The sequence below is a fragment of the Scomber scombrus genome, unplaced genomic scaffold, assembly GCF_963691925.1.
Source record: "Scomber scombrus unplaced genomic scaffold, fScoSco1.1 SCAFFOLD_139, whole genome shotgun sequence".
NCBI lineage: Eukaryota > Metazoa > Chordata > Actinopteri > Scombriformes > Scombridae > Scomber > Scomber scombrus.
This window is the reverse complement of record NW_026910410.1, coordinates 23,009-40,000: the sequence shown is the minus strand read 5'-3', so window position 1 is coordinate 40,000 and position 16,992 is coordinate 23,009. Positions and strand designations below refer to the sequence as shown.

Sequence of the window (16,992 nt, the reverse complement as noted above, 5' to 3'; positions counted from 1 at the left end):
GATTGATTGACTGACTGATTGACTGATTGATTGACTGATTGACTGACTGATTGACTGACTGATTGACTGACTGATTGTCTGACTGACTGATTGACTGACTGATTGACTCATTGATTGATTGATTGACTGACTGATTGACTGACTGATTGTCTGACTGACTGACTGATTGTCTGACTGACTGACTGACTCATTGATTGATTGACTGACTGATTGACTGACTGACTGACTGACTGACTCATTGATTGATTGATTGATTGACTGACTGACTGACTGACTGACTCATTGATTGATTGACTGACTGACTGACTGACTTGATTGATTGATTGATTGATTGATTGATTGACTGACTGACTGACTCATTGATTGATTGATTGATTAATCACCCACCTTCTCCGCAGCGCTGGACAGGATCACATTCTGAAACAAACAGTTTACATCATTAGCTGGGTCACATGGCCCCGCCCCCTCTGACATCATCAGTGTAACAGGTCAAAGGTCACCTACCCTTCCTCTGCAGCTCTCCATCAGACTGACAGCGTTACTGATGGTGTAGCGCCTCCTGGTGGCGTCTCTGATAGCTGCAGCATACGACAGCTCGAACACCACACCTCTGTCTGTAGCCTGAGAGGGACACATGTTACATGTTACACCTGTCATACATGTTACACCTTACACCTGTCATACATGTTACCCCTTACACCTGTCATACACGTTACCCCTTACACCTGTCATACACGTTACACGTTACACCTGTCATACATGTTACACCTGTCATACACGTTACACCTTACACCTGTCATACCCGTTACCCCTTACACCTGTCATACACGTTACCCCTTACACCTGTCATACACGTTACACCTGTCATACATGTTACCCCTTACACCTGTCATACATGTTACACCTTACACCTGTCATACATGTTAACCCTTACACCTGTCATACATGTTACCCCTTACACCTGTCATACATGTTACCCCTTACACCTGTCATACATGTTACACCTGTCATACACGTTACACCTGTCATACATGTTACACCTGTCATACATGTTACCCCTTACACCTGTCATACAAGTTACACCTGTCATACATGTTACACCTTACACCTGTCATACACGTTACCCCTTACACCTGTCATACATGTTACCCCTTACACCTGTCATACACGTTACCCCTTACACCTGTCATACATGTTACCCCTTACACCTGTTACACCTGTCATACATGTTACACCTTACACCTGTCATACATGTTACCCCTTACACCTGTCATACACGTTACACCTGTCATACACGTTACACCTTACACCTGTCATACATGTTACCCCTTACACCTGTCATACACGTTACACCTGTCATACACGTTACACCTTACACCTGTCATACATGTTACATGTTACACCTGTCATACACGTTACCCCTTACACCTGTCATACATGTTACACCTGTCATACATGTTACACCTTACACCTGTCATACATGTTACCCCTTACCCCTGTCATACACCTTACACCTGTCATACACGTTACACCTGTCATACATGTTACACCTTACACCTGTCATACATGTTACACCTGTCATACACGTTACAGCTTACACCTGTCATACATGTTACCCCTTACACCTGTCATACACGTTACCCCTTACACCTGTCATACACGATACACCTGTCATACATGTTACCCCTTACACCTGTCATACATGTCACACCTTACACCTGTCATACATGTTAACCCTTACACCTGTCATACATGTTACCCCTTACACCTGTCATACACGTTACACCTGTCATACATGTTACACCTGTCATACATGTTACCCCTTACACCTGTCATACACATTACACCTGTCATACATGTTACACCTTACACCTGTCATACATGTTACCCCTTACACCTGTCATACATGTTACCCCTTACACCTGTCATACATGTTACATGTTACACCTGTCATACATGTTACCCCTTACACCTGTTACACCTGTCATACATGTTACACCTTACACCTGTCATACATGTTACCCCTTACACCTGTCATACACGTTACCCCTGTCATACACGTTACACCTGTCATACACGTTACACCTTACACCTGTCATACACGTTACCCCTTACACCTGTCATACATGTTACATGTTACACCTGTCATACACGTTACCCCTTACACCTGTCATACATGTTACACCTGTCATACATGTTACACCTTACACCTGTCATACATGTTACCCCTTACCCCTGTCATACACCTTACACCTGTCATACACGTTACACCTGTCATACATGTTACACCTGTAATATAATAATAATAATAACATTAATAATAATAATATTAATAATAACATTAATAATAATAACATTAATAATAACATTAATAATAATAACATTAATAATAATAACATTAATAATAACATTAATAATAATAATAATGATCTCACCCCATTAACCGGCGCTCTCTTGAAGAAGAACGGTAGTTTCTCTGTTACTGACACACTGATGATGTCAACATCATACATCATACATGCTGCCTGCACACACACACACACGCACACGCACACGCACACACACACACACACACACACAGTATTATACTGGGTGTATTTGCAGTAGTAGTATTTGCAGTAGTAGTACTTGCAGTAGTAGTATTTGCAGTAGTAGTATTTGCAGTAGTAGTACTTGCAGTAGTATTTGCAGTAGTAGTTTTTGCAGTAGTAGTAGTAGTAGTACTTGCAGTAGTAGTATTTGCAGTAGTAGTACTTGCAGTAGTATTTGCAGTAGTAGTATTTGCAGTAGTAGTAGTAGTAGTATTTGCAGTAGTAGTATTTGCAGTAGTAGTATTTGCAGTAGTAGTAGTAGTAGTATTTGCAGTAGTAGTATTTGCAGTAGTAGTACTTGCAGTAGTAGTATTTGCAGTAGTAGTACTTGCAGTAGTATTTGCAGTAGTAGTATTTGCAGTAGTAGTACTTGCAGTAGTAGTATTTGCAGTAGTAGTACTTGCAGTAGTAGTATTTGCAGTAGTAGTATTTGCAGTAGTAGTACTTGCAGTAGTAGTATTTGCAGTAGTAGTACTTGCAGTAGTATTACTTGCAGTAGTATTTGCAGTAGTAGTATTTGCAGTAGTAGTACTTGCAGTAGTAGTACTTGCAGTAGTAGTATTTGCAGTAGTAGTACTTGCAGTAGTAGTACTTGCAGTAGTAGTACTTGCAGTAGTACTTGCAGTAGTAGTACTTGCAGTAGTAGTACTTGCAGTAGTAGTACTTGCAGTAGTACTTGCAGTAGTAGTATTTGCAGTAGTAGTACTTGCAGTAGTAGTACTTGCAGTAGTATTTGCAGTAGTAGTACTTGCAGTAGTAGTACTTGCAGTACTTACGTGGAACAGCTTCTCAGTAGTCGGTCTAACAGCCAGCAGGTCGTAGCAGCGATATTCAGGAGCGTTCGGTCTCTGATCAGTTAATCAATACATGTTATCAATCACTGCACTGACATCTGATCAATATATCTGATTGATCACTGATCTAAAATCAATCACTCACGAAGTGACCAGGGTCTGATGTCACGATGGTCAGTCTGTTCAGCACTCTGATTGGCCGGGAGCGACCCTGATGGAGAGACCATGAAGATCAATCAATCAATCAATCAATCAATCAATCAATCAATCAATCAATCAATCAATCACATTGTGTAATTTCCGATTGACATAAAAACACTTTGGGTAAAAGAGAGAACATAAAATGTGTCAGCAGGGTTAGTGTTAGACCTCATGGACCTGACAGTAATCAATAATCAATAATCGTACCTGTACGAGGGGCAGCTGTGGGATGAGCTGATTGGTTGGTGTGGGGGAGGGGACTGCTCTGTGATTGGCTGACGGCTCAAACTCGTAGTTCAGGGCGACGGTGGAGAACCCGACTGTAGAGAAGTATTGATCATATTGATTATTGATCAGTTATTGATCATATTGATTACTGATCAGTTATTGATCATATTGATTACTGATCAGTTATTGATCATATTGATTACTGATCAGTTATTGATCATATTGTTTATTGATCAGTTATTGATTACTGATCAGTTATTGATATAGAAAGCTGTTTATTGATTAATATTTTATCTTCACTAAATCAAAACAAACCTGAAAATGAAGTTTTATAAACGGAGTCATAATGTTTATTATATTATTAGAAATGAACTCAGGAAACACTGTAAAATGAGTCTGCTACTAATCAATAAACTGATCAATAAACTGATCAATAACAGGCGGAGCTTCCGGTGCTAACAGTTAGCTGTTAGCTCCGGTAGCTTCCGGTTCTCCGGTTTTCCGTTAATAACCGTTAATCAGAATAATTAATAAACTTATTAAATCATTAACTGACGTTAAAACGTGTCAGCTTGTTGGCGGGAAACTCACGCTGCGCTGCGGTGCTGATGAGGTCGAGCACGCGACTCTGATCTTCACACGTGCTCACGTTCAAATCCATAAACTCCGCCATGATGCTGCCTGCCGCAAGGCCTGCTGGGACATGTAGTCACCTATACTGACGTGTCATGTGACGTGTCATGTGATATATCATGTGACGTATCATGTGACGCATCATGTGATTTTGTGTTTCCAAGATGGCTGACACATGTGACAGAAGCAGCTCCATTTAAAAAGGTCAGAAACATTCAATAACTAATGATTACATCACCTGTATTATATTTAATAACTAATGATTACATCACCTTTATTATATTTAATAACTAATGATTACATATCATATTTATTTTATTATATTTATATCATCTGAACTGTTTTTACAACACTGCTCTAACCCTGTACACAGGGTGTGTGTGTTTTTAAATGTTGACTCTGAACAAACCGCACAAACATTCCTGTGTGCAACACAAAGGGCTAAATAAAGAATCACTGTTATTATATTTAATAACTAATGATGACATCACCTTTATTATATTGAACATATAATCAGTACTGTTTGTTCGGTCTCGGGTCTGCTGGACCATGTTAGAGTTGATCAGGTGTTCAGTCGTGTTTTGGCCACCAGGTGTCGCTGTAGTCCAGTTTTCAGGCTACTGAAACAGTTATAATCTATCATCTGTAAACATTTAGAAAGCAGGTAACTTTTATTCATTTCTGTTTGAATGTCATAAAGAAAATAATCAGCTGTTAAAGCTTTGAAATGAATATCAGCATCGTTCCTTTAATGAGTCAAACATCAAACAGTCTGGTGATGGGTTAGGGTCAGGGTTAGGGTTAGGGTCAGGGTCAGGGTCAGGGTCAGGGTCAGGGTCAGGGTCAGGGTTAGGGTCAGGGTCAGGGTCAGGGTTAGGGTCAGGGTCACGGTCAGGGTCCTCTCACTACTCATCTGTTACTACTGAATTAAATTAAATAAGATACAAAAAGGAGTTAAAACAATAAATCAAAGTTCAGAGTTAAAGGACGAGACGATGAACACATTATTATTCATGTTCACATTTTTAATTCCATGTTTCAAACCCAAGCTGCTCGTGTTCTGGGTCTCAGTCCATTTGAGGTTCTGAGTGAGAACATCTTCCAGTTGGTCCAGAACCTGAACCTGAACCCAGCAGGATGTGTTGATGTTCAGTAGAAAGGAAGGAACGTGTGTTTAATGCCGTTTGTATTCTGGAGACAACGTAACGTAAGAAGTCTTCTGACCTCTGACCTCTGACCTCTCTCAGAGTCCGGCTCTGTAACCCGGAGCATGAACGTGTTACACACTGCGTCTACCGGACAGCAGATCCTCGTCTAACCGGTCCTGGGTTAGGGTTCCTGACGATGCTTGAAGCCTTTAGCTAATACCTAGTAAATCCTCTGGATGATTGATCTCTTCCATGACGTCACCAGGAAGTGTTCGGGCTCACAGAGCTTCTTCATGCAGGATGCAGCTCGTCTTCCTCTCTAGACACCAGACGCTAACGCTAACGCTAACGCTTACCCTCCTGCTGAAGACTTTGCAACAAATGTCGAAAAGCTTCTGGAAACTTATTTTTCGTTGGTCGATAACTTCTCTCCGCACATTAAACCCGGCAGCAGCACAACGATCCACTGTTACATTCTCTCTTTCCATTTTTCAAAATCCATAGCTTAGCGATAGGCTAACAGTTTCCCTCTGCTTCCAGTCTTTATGCTAAGCTAAGCTAACAGTTTCCCTCTGCTTCCAGTCTTTATGCTAAGCTAAGCTAACAGTTTCCCTCTGCTCCCAGTCTTTATGCTAAGCTAGGCTAGGCTAATAGGTTCTGTTCCCTGCAGGTTCTCCGTGGCGGCCATGTTGAAGGTTCTCCTCTCTACCAGGAAGTGTTCCAGCTTCGTCTCCAGGATGAGGTCATCAGTCACCTGACCCTGATTATTGATCGGCTAATTATTGATTACTGATCGGCTGATGTATTGATTACTGATCGGCTGATGTATTGATTACTGATCGGCTGATGTATTGATTATTGATCGGCTGATGTATTGATCGGCTGCTCTCAGGTACGTGGACAGGTTGAAGCAGGATGATGATGCGTGTTCTGCAGCGCTGCAGACGGGTCGTATGTTCCTGTTCCACCGACTGAACCCTCTGCTGCAGAACACAGAACGAGGAACCTTCAGACCCGCCACACTGACCTGCTCAGGTACAGAACCCCACAGAACCACACAGAACCACACAGAACCACACAGAACCCCACAGAACCACACAGAACCACACAGAACCACACAGCAATGGCGCTTTTCCACTACACAGTTCCAGCACGACTTGCCTCGGTACGGTTCCTTTCGCATTACTATAGTTCCTCCTCAACGTGGGCGGGGTCGTCATAGCAACGCTTCATTAAACTGCCGTGACTTCGTTTTATACGCGACACAAACTCAACAACAATGGAGGACATGGAGGTGATGGTGTACTTGCTGCTGTATGAGGCTTTCTGTCTCACACAAAGCGAGAACATTGAGCCGTATAGCTGTAACTATGGTAACGCTGTAACTATGGTAACACCGTATAGCTGTAACTATGGCTGTAACTATGGTAACGCTGTATAGCTGTAACTATGGTAACGCTGTAACTATGGTAACGCTGCTGCCGCTATTTAAAAATGCCGGACGGCTCATGACTCTTCCACCGACTCTTATGACCAATCAGCAGCCAGCAGTGTGTCGACATCACATTTTAGTACCGGCTCGGCTCGCTTGGAACCAGAGCAGGTACTAAAACAGTACCAGGTACCAGTTACTAGGTACCAGGTACCAGGTACCAGGTACCAGGTACTAGGTACCTGGTGGAACCGCAAAAAGAACCGAGGCGAGTTGTGCTGGAAGTGTGTAGTGGGAAAGCTCCATAACAGAACCACACAGCAACAGAACATCTGTGTGTGTGTGTGCGCGCGTGTGTGCGTGTGCGTGTGCGCGTGTGTGTGTGTGTGTGCACGTGTGTGTGTGTGTGTGCGCGTGTGTGTGTGTGTGCACGTGTGTGTGTGCGCGTGTGTGTGTGTGTATATGTGTGTGTGCTCTGATGTTCCAGATGTGCAGTCAGTCCTGGAGAACCTCGGTGCAGACGGGTCCCTGCTGAAGGAGTCAGTTCTGATTGGCTGTTCTGAACAGAACCAGGCTGAGTTCTGTTTGGATGTTGGTAAGAAAAGAAAACTGTAAAACACTGAAGTCCCACAGTGTCGAGGTTTCCTGAATGCACCACGGTCACTGAGTTGTGTTGTGTGTTACATGTTGTGTATTGTGTGTTACATGTTGTGTATTGTGTGTATTGTGTGTGTTTTGTGTGTGTATTGTGTGTATTGTGTGTTACATGTTGTGTATTGTGTGTATTGTGTGTTACATGTTGTGTATTGTGTGTATTGTGTGTATGTGTGTATTGTGTGTGTATTGTGTGTGTATTGTGTGTTACATGTTGTGTATTGTGTGTATTGTGTGTATGTGTGTATTGTGTGTGTATTGTGTGTATTGTGTGTTACATGATGTGTATTGTGTGTATTGTGTGTATGTGTATATTGTGTGTGTATTGTGTGTATTGTGTGTTACATGTTGTGTATTGTGTGTATTGTGTGTATGTGTGTATTGTGTGTGTATTGTGTGTATTGTGTGTTACATGATGTGTATTGTGTGTATTGTGTGTATGTGTATATTGTGTGTGTATTGTGTGTATTGTGTGTTACATGATGTGTATTGTGTGTATTGTGTGTATGTGTGTATTGTGTGTGTATTGTGTGTATTGTGTGTATTGTGTGTTACATGTTGTGTATTGTGTGTATTGTGTGTTACATGTTGTGTATTGTGTGTATTGTGTGTATTGTGTGTGTATTGTGTGTGTATTGTGTGTATTGTGTGTTACATGATGTGTATTGTGTGTATTGTGTGTTACATGTTGTGTATTGTGTGTATTGTGTGTATGTGTGTTGCAGGGCGGCTGGATCAGGCAGCGGTGGAGGAAATGGTCACAGGAAGCTTTGTGGACCTGAGGAAGTCGTTCTTCCTGCTGAGCGGAGCAGAAGCGCCTCTAGTGGCCAAGGTGAGCACTGCAGTCAGTGAGTGTCTGATCATCAGGGTTCTGCTGGGTTCTGAAGGGTTCTGCTGGGTTCTGTCCTCCAGGGTCAGGCTCTGCTGCGCTGGCATCAAACCAGCGGCTTCTCCAGCGCCACGGGTCAGCCGACCCGCCGCAACCAGGCCGGAAGTCAGAGAGTGTGCAGCAGCAGTGGCATCATCTCCTATCCCACGGTAAGAAACAGCTGATGTGCAGATGTTCTGACCCACAGCTGGCTCCAGATGTTCTGACCCAGAGCTGATGTTTGTGTGCAGATGTTCTGACCCAGAGCTGATGTTTGTGTACAGATGTTCTGACCCAGAGCTGATGTTTGTGTGCAGATGTGTCCGGTGGTCATCGTGCTGGTGTCGGATGGGACCCGGTGTGTTCTGGGGCGCCAGGCAGCGTTCCCTCGGGGGATGTACAGCGCTCTGGCCGGGTTCTGTGATATGGGTCAGTACCCCTACCCCTGATGATCAATCAATGTATTGATTAGTTTCATTTATCTGTGAATGTGGATACAGTGTGTGTGTGTGTGTTACTGTGTGTGTGTGTGTGTGTGTTACAGTGTGTGTGTGTTACTGTGTGTGTGTGTGTGTTACAGTGTGTGTGTTACTGTGTGTGTGTGTTACAGTGTGTGTGTGTGTGTGTGTGTTACTGTGTGTGTGTGTGTGTTACTGTGTGTGTGTGTTACAGTGTGTGTGTGTGTGTGTGTTACTGTGTGTGTGTGTTACAGTGTGTGTGTGTGTGTTACAGTGTGTGTGTGTGTGTTACTGTGTGTGTGTGTTACAGTGTGTGTGTGTGTGTTACTGTGTGTGTGTGTGTGTGTGTTACTGTGTGTGTGTGTTACTGTGTGTGTGTTACAGTGTGTGTGTCTAACAGTGAGTGTGTGTGTGTGTGTGTTTGTGTCTAACAGTGAGTGTGGGTTACAGTGTGTGTGTCTAACAGTGAGTGTGTGTGTGTGTGTGTGTGTCTAACAGTGAGTGTGTGTTACAGTGTGTGTCTAACAGTGTGTGTGTGTGTGTGTGTGTGTGTCTAACAGTGAGTGTGTGTTACAGTGTGTGTGTCTAACAGTGAGTGTGTGTTACAGTGTGTGTGTCTAACAGTGATGTGTGTTGCAGGGGAGAGCCTGGAGGAGGCGCTGTGCAGGGAGGTGGCGGAGGAGGTGGGACTGGAGGTCCTCAGTGTCTCCTACAGCTCCTCTCAGCACTGGCCCTTCCCCCACAGCTCCTTCATGCTGGGCTGCCACGCCTCCGTTAGCCCCGCCCACACCCAGGTAACACACACACACGCACAAATTATAACATCCATGTGACCTGTAGTTGACCTGTAGTTGACCTGTAGTTGACCTGTAGTTAATCATGTGACCTGTAGTTGACCTGTAGTTAACCTGTAGTTAACCTGTAGTTGACCTGTAGTTGACCTGTAGTTAACCTGTAGTTGACCTGTAGTTGACCTGTAGTTGACCTGTAGTTGACATGTAGTTGACCTGTAGTTAACCTGTAGTTGACCTGTAGTTAACCTGTAGTTAATCATGTGACCTGTAGTTGACCTGTAGTTGACCTGTAGTTGACCTGTAGTTAACCTGTAGTTGACCATGTGACCTGTAGTTGACCTGTAGTTAACCTGTAGTTGACCTGTAGTTGACCTGTAGTTAATCATGTGACCTGTAGTTGACCTGTAGTTGACCTGTAGTTGACCTGTAGTTAACCTGTAGTTGACCATGTGACCTGTAGTTGACCTGTAGTTAACCTGTAGTTGACCTGTAGTTGACCATGTGACCTGTAGTTGACCTGTAGTTGACCTGTAGTTGACCATGTGACCTGTAGTTGACCTGTAGTTGACCTGTAGTTGACCTGTAGTTGACCTGTAGTTGACCGGTAGTTGACCTGTAGTTGACCTGTAGTTGACCTGTAGTTAACCTGTAGTTGACCTGTAGTTAACCTGTAGTTAACCTGTAGTTGACCTGTAGTTGACCTGTAGTTGACCTGTAGTTAACCTGTAGTTGACCTGTAGTTGACCTGTAGTTGACCTGTAGTTGACCGGTAGTTGACCTGTAGTTGACCTGTAGTTGACCTGTAGTTAACCTGTAGTTGACCATGTGACCTGTAGTTGACCTGTAGTTAACCTGTAGTTGACCTGTAGTTGACCATGTGACCTGTAGTTGACCTGTAGTTGACCTGTAGTTGACCATGTGACCTGTAGTTGACCATGTGACCTGTAGTTGACCTGTAGTTGACCTGTAGTTGACCTGTAGTTGACCTGTAGTTGACCGGTAGTTGACCTGTAGTTGACCTGTAGTTGACCTGTAGTTAACCTGTAGTTGACCTGTAGTTAACCTGTAGTTAACCTGTAGTTGACCTGTAGTTGACCTGTAGTTGACCTGTAGTTAACCTGTAGTTGACCTGTAGTTGACCTGTAGTTGACCTGTAGTTGACCGGTAGTTGACCTGTAGTTGACCTGTAGTTGACCTGTAGTTAACCTGTATTTGACCTGTAGTTGACCTGTAGTTAACCTGTATTTGACCTGTAGTTGACCTGTAGTTGACCTGTAGTTGACCTGTAGTTGACCGGTAGTTGACCTGTAGTTGACCTGTAGTTGACCTGTAGTTAACCTTTAGTTAACCTGTAGTTAACCTGCATTTGACCTGTAGTTGACCTGTAGTTGACCTGTAGTTGACCTGTAGTTGACATGTAGTTGACCTGTAGTTGACCTGTAGTTGACCTGTAGTTGACATGTAGTTGACCTGTAGTTAACCTGTAGTTGACCTGTAGTTGACCTTTAGTTGACCTGTAGTTGACCTGTAGTTGACCTGTAGTTAACCTGTAGTTGACCTGTAGTTGACCTGTAGTTAACCTGTAGTTGACCTGTAGTTGACCTGTAGTTAACCTGTAGTTGACCTGTAGTTGACCTGTAGTTGACCTGTAGTTAACCTGTAGTTGACCTGTAGTTGACCTGTAGTTAACCATGTGACCTGTAGTTAACCTGTAGTTGACCTGTAGTTGACCTGTAGTTGACCTGTAGTTGACCTGTAGTTGACCTGTAGTTAATCATGTGACCTGTAGTTGACCTGTAGTTGACCTGTAGTTGACCTGTAGTTGACCTGTAGTTAATCATGTGACCTGTAGTTGACCTGTAGTTGACCTGTAGTTGACCTGTAGTTGACCTGTAGTTAACCTGTAGTTAACCTGTAGTTGACCTGTAGTTGACCTGTAGTTAACCTGTAGTTGACCTGTAGTTGACCTGTAGTTGACCTGTAGTTGACATGTAGTTGACCTGTAGTTAACCTGTAGTTGACCTGTAGTTGACCTGTAGTTAATCATGTGACCTGTAGTTGACCTGTAGTTGACCTGTAGTTGACCTGTAGTTGACCTGTAGTTGACCTGTAGTTAACCTGTAGTTGACCATGTGACCTGTAGTTGACCTGTAGTTAACCTGTAGTTGACCTGTAGTTGACCATGTGACCTGTAGTTGACCTGTAGTTGACCTGTAGTTGACCATGTGACCTGTAGTTGACCATGTGACCTGTAGTTGACCTGTAGTTGACCTGTAGTTGACCTGTAGTTGACCTGTAGTTGACCGGTAGTTGACCTGTAGTTGACCTGTAGTTGACCTGTAGTTAACCTGTAGTTGACCTGTAGTTAACCTGTAGTTGACCTGTAGTTGACCTGTAGTTGACCTGTAGTTAACCTGTAGTTGACCTGTAGTTGACCTGTAGTTGACCTGTAGTTGACCGGTAGTTGACCTGTAGTTGACCTGTAGTTAACCTGTATTTGACCTGTAGTTGACCTGTAGTTAACCTGTATTTGACCTGTAGTTGACCTGTAGTTGACCTGTAGTTGACCTGTAGTTGACCGGTAGTTGACCTGTAGTTGACCTGTAGTTGACCTGTAGTTAACCTTTAGTTGACATGTAGTTGACCTGTAGTTAACCTGTAGTTGACCTGTAGTTGACCTTTAGTTGACCTGTAGTTGACCTGTAGTTAACCTGTAGTTGACCTGTAGTTGACCTGTAGTTAACCTGTAGTTGACCTGTAGTTGACCTGTAGTTGACCTGTAGTTAACCTGTAGTTGACCTGTAGTTGACCTGTAGTTAACCATGTGACCTGTAGTTAACCTGTAGTTGACCTGTAGTTGACCTGTAGTTGACCTGTAGTTGACCTGTAGTTGACCTGTAGTTGACATGTAGTTGACCTGTAGTTGACCTGTAGTTGACATGTAGTTGACCTGTAGTTAACCTGTAGTTGACCTGTAGTTGACCTTTAGTTGACCTGTAGTTGACCTGTAGTTAACCTGTAGTTGACCTGTAGTTGACCTGTAGTTAACCTGTAGTTGACCTGTAGTTGACCTGTAGTTGACCTGTAGTTGACCTGTAGTTAACCTGTAGTTAACCTGCATTTGACCTGCAGTTAACCTGTAGTTGACCTGTAGTTGACCTGTAGTTGACCTGTAGTTGACATGTAGTTGACCTGTAGTTGACCTGTAGTTGACATGTAGTTGACCTGTAGTTGACCTGTAGTTGACCTGTAGTTAACCTGTAGTTGACCTGTAGTTGACCTGTAGTTAACCTGTAGTTGACCTGTAGTTGACCTGTAGTTGACCTTTAGTTGACCTGTAGTTGACCTGTAGTTAACCTGTAGTTGACCTGTAGTTGACCTGTAGTTAACCTGTAGTTGACCTGTAGTTGACCTGTAGTTGACCTGTAGTTAACCTGTAGTTGACCTGTAGTTGACCTGTAGTTAACCATGTGACCTGTAGTTAACCTGTAGTTGACCTGTAGTTGACCTGTTGTTGACCTGTAGTTGACCTGTAGTTAACCTGTAGTTGACCTGTAGTTGACCTGTAGTTGACCATGTGACCTGTAGTTGACATGTAGTTGACCTGTAGTTGACCATGTGACCTGTAGTTGACCTGTAGTTGACCATCTGACCTGTAGTTGACCTGTAGTTGACCTGTAGTTGACCTGTAGTTGACCATGTGCCCTGTAGTTGACCTGTAGTTGACCTGTAGTTGACCTGTAGTTAACCTGTAGTTGACCTGTAGTTAACCTGTAGTTGACCTGTAGTTGACCTGTAGTTGACCATGTGACCTGTAGTTGACCTGTAGTTGACCTGTAGTTGACCATGTGACCTGTAGTTGACCTGTAGTTGACCTGTAGTTTACCTGTAGTTGACCTGTAGTTGACCTGTAGTTGACCATGTGACCTGTAGTTGACCTGTAGTTGACCATGTGACCTGTAGTTGACCTGTAGTTAACCTGTATTTGACCTGTAGTTGACCTGTAGTTGACCTGTAGTTGACCGGTAGTTGACCTGTAGTTGACCTGTAGTTGACCTGTATTTGACCTGTAGTTGACCTGTAGTTGACCTGTAGTTGACCTGTAGTTGACCTGTAGTTGACCTGTATTTGACCGGTAGTTGACCTGTAGTTGACCTGTATTTGACCGGTAGTTGACCTGTAGTTGACCTGTAGTTGACCTGTAGTTGACCTGTAGTTGACCTGTAGTTGACCGGTAGTTGACCTGTAGTTGACCTGTAGTTGACCTGTATTTGACCTGTAGTTAACCTGTAGTTAACCTGTATTTGACCTGTAGTTGACCTGTAGTTGACCTGTAGTTGACCGGTAGTTGACCTGTAGTTGACCTGTAGTTGACCTGTATTTGACCGGTAGTTGACCTGTAGTTGACCTGTAGTTGACCTGTAGTTGACCGGTAGTTGACCTGTAGTTGACCTGTAGTTAACCTGTAGTTGACCTGTAGTTGACCTGTAGTTAACCTGTAGTTGACCTGTAGTTGACCTGTAGTTGACCATGTGACCTGTAGTTGACCTGTAGTTGACCTGTAGTTGACCGGTAGTTGACCTGTAGTTGACCTGTAGTTGACCTGTAGTTAACCTGTATTTGACCTGTAGTTGACCTGTAGTTAACCTGTAGTTAACCTGTATTTGACCTGTAGTTGACCTGTAGTTGACCTGTAGTTGACCTGTAGTTGACCGGTAGTTGACCTGTAGTTGACCTGTAGTTAACCTTTAGTTAACCTGTAGTTAACCTGCATTTGACCTGTAGTTAACCTGTAGTTGACCTGTAGTTGACCTGTAGTTGACCTGTAGTTAATCATGTGACCTGTAGTTGACCTGTAGTTGACCTGTAGTTGACCATGTGACCTGTAGTTGACCTGTAGTTGACCTGTAGTTGACCATGTGACCTGTAGTTGACCTGTAGTTGACCTGTAGTTGACCGGTAGTTGACCTGTAGTTGACCTGTAGTTGACCTGTAGTTAACCTGTATTTGACCTGTAGTTGACCTGTAGTTAACCTGTATTTGACCTGTAGTTGACCTGTAGTTGACCTGTAGTTGACCTGTAGTTGACCGGTAGTTGACCTGTAGTTGACCTGTAGTTAACCTTTAGTTAACCTGTAGTTAACCTGCATTTGACCTGTAGTTAACCTGTAGTTGACCTGTAGTTGACCATGTGACCTGTAGTTGACCTGTAGTTGACCATGTGACCTGTAGTTGACCATGTGACCTGTAGTTGACCTGTAGTTGACCTGTAGTTGACCGGTAGTTGACCTGTAGTTGACCTGTAGTTGACCTGTAGTTAACCTGTAGTTGACCTGTAGTTAACCTGTAGTTGACCTGTAGTTGACCTGTAGTTGACCTGTAGTTAACCTGTAGTTGACCTGTAGTTGACCTGTAGTTGACCTGTAGTTGACCGGTAGTTGACCTGTAGTTGACCTGTAGTTGACCTGTAGTTAACCTGTATTTGACCTGTAGTTGACCTGTAGTTAACCTGTATTTGACCTGTAGTTGACCTGTAGTTGACCTGTAGTTGACCTGTAGTTGACCTGTAGTTGACCGGTAGTTGACCTGTAGTTGACCTGTAGTTGACCTGTAGTTAACCTTTAGTTAACCTGTAGTTAACCTGCATTTGACCTGTAGTTGACCTGTAGTTGACCTGTAGTTGACATGTAGTTGACCTGTAGTTGACCTGTAGTTGACCTGTAGTTGACATGTAGTTGACCTGTAGTTAACCTGTAGTTAACCTGTAGTTGACATGTAGTTAACCTGTAGTTGACCTGTAGTTGACCTGTAGTTGACCTGTAGTTAACCTGTAGTTAACCTGTAGTTGACCTGTAGTTAACCTGTAGTTAACCTGTAGTTGACCTGTAGTTAACCTGTAGTTGACCTGTAGTTAACCTGTAGTTAACCTGTAGTTGACCTGTAGTTGACCTGTAGTTAACCTGTAGTTGACCTGTAGTTAACCTGTAGTTAACCTGTAGTTGACCTGTAGTTGACCTGTAGTTAACCTGTAGTTGACATGTAGTTAACCTGTAGTTGACCTGTAGTTGACCTGTAGTTGACCTGTAGTTAACCTGTAGTTGACCTGTAGTTAACCTGTAGTTGACCTGTAGTTGACCTGTAGTTAACCTGTAGTTAACCTGTAGTTGACCTGTAGTTAACCTGTAGTTGACCTTTAGTTGACCTGTAGTTGACCTGTAGTTAACCTGTAGTTAATCATGTGACCTGAAGTTAACCTGTAGTTAACCTGTAGTTGACCTTTAGTTAACCTGTAGTTGACCTGTAGTTAATCATGTGACCTGAAGTTGACCTGTAGTTGACCTGTAGTTGACCTTTAGTTAACCTGTAGTTGACCTGTAGTTAACCTGTAATTGACCTGTAGTTAACCTGTAGTTGACCTGTAGTTAACCTGTAGTTGACCTGTAGTTAACCTGTAGTTGACCTGTAGTTGACCTGTATTTGACCTGTAGTTAACCTGTAGTTGACCTGTAGTTGACCTGTAGTTGACCTGTAGTTGACCATGTGACCTGTAGTTAACCTGTAATTGACCTGTAGTTAACCTGTAGTTGACCTGTAGTTGACCTGTAGTTGACCTGTAGTTGACCTGTAATTGACCTGTAGTTAACCTGTAGTTGACCTTTAGTTAACCTGTAATTGACCTGTAGTTAACCTGTAGTTGACCTGTAGTTGACCTGTAGTTGACCTGTAGTTGACCTGTAGTTGACCTGTAGTTGACCTGTAGTTGACCTGTAGTTAATCATGTGACCTGTGTCAGCTGATCGTGGACCGCTCTGAGCTGGAGGACGCTCGCTGGTTCAGTCTACAGGAAGTGATGTCAGCGCTGCAGGTGAAGCCCAGGAGGGGCGACCCCCCCCCCCCCTCTGGCTGCCCCCCAAACACGCCATCGCCCACCGACTCATCACAGAGTGGACCCAGCTGATGCAGACGGTCAGCTGACCAGTGCTGAGTGAGGATGAAGACCATGTGACCTGATAGAAAAGCTCCACAACTAATGTTTAAATAAAGAGAATCTGATACCAGCTGATGTTCTACCTGTCATTTATTAATAATAACCCAGCAGGGGGCAGTAGAGAGTAGCAGGGGGCAGTAGAGAGTAGCAGGGGCAGTAGAGAGAGTAGCAGGGGGCAGTAGAGAGCAGCAGGGGCAGTAGAG

General features: G+C 43.6%; 2 protein-coding genes across 2 annotated transcripts in view; one reads left to right on the top strand and one right to left on the bottom strand.

The window, feature by feature from the left end:
• Positions 1-4,499, bottom strand: part of rpp30 (ribonuclease P/MRP 30 subunit) — a 6,303-nt gene extending 1,804 nt beyond the window's left edge. Inside the window, exons 1-7 of the mRNA XM_062415134.1 lie at positions 4,406-4,499; positions 3,794-3,906; positions 3,531-3,596; positions 3,368-3,439; positions 2,436-2,525; positions 505-621; positions 388-417 (exon numbers count right to left, since the gene is read on the bottom strand). Coding sequence (XP_062271118.1) covers positions 388-417; positions 505-621; positions 2,436-2,525; positions 3,368-3,439; positions 3,531-3,596; positions 3,794-3,906; positions 4,406-4,487 — 570 coding nt within the window. The 5' untranslated portion in view covers positions 4,488-4,499. The remainder of the gene's footprint in view (positions 1-387; positions 418-504; positions 622-2,435; positions 2,526-3,367; positions 3,440-3,530; positions 3,597-3,793; positions 3,907-4,405) is intronic.
• A 116-nt stretch (positions 4,500-4,615) lies between these two features.
• nudt13 (nudix (nucleoside diphosphate linked moiety X)-type motif 13) lies at positions 4,616-16,839 on the top strand. Its single transcript, XM_062415140.1, is given in 10 exon segments — positions 4,616-4,651; positions 6,266-6,337; positions 6,488-6,630; positions 7,515-7,622; positions 8,407-8,513; positions 8,594-8,719; positions 8,867-8,978; positions 9,647-9,801; positions 16,595-16,670; positions 16,673-16,839. Coding segments are annotated over 9 exon segments (987 nt in total). The 5' UTR covers positions 4,616-4,651; positions 6,266-6,281; the 3' UTR covers positions 16,777-16,839.
• Positions 16,840-16,992: the final 153 nt, after the last annotated feature.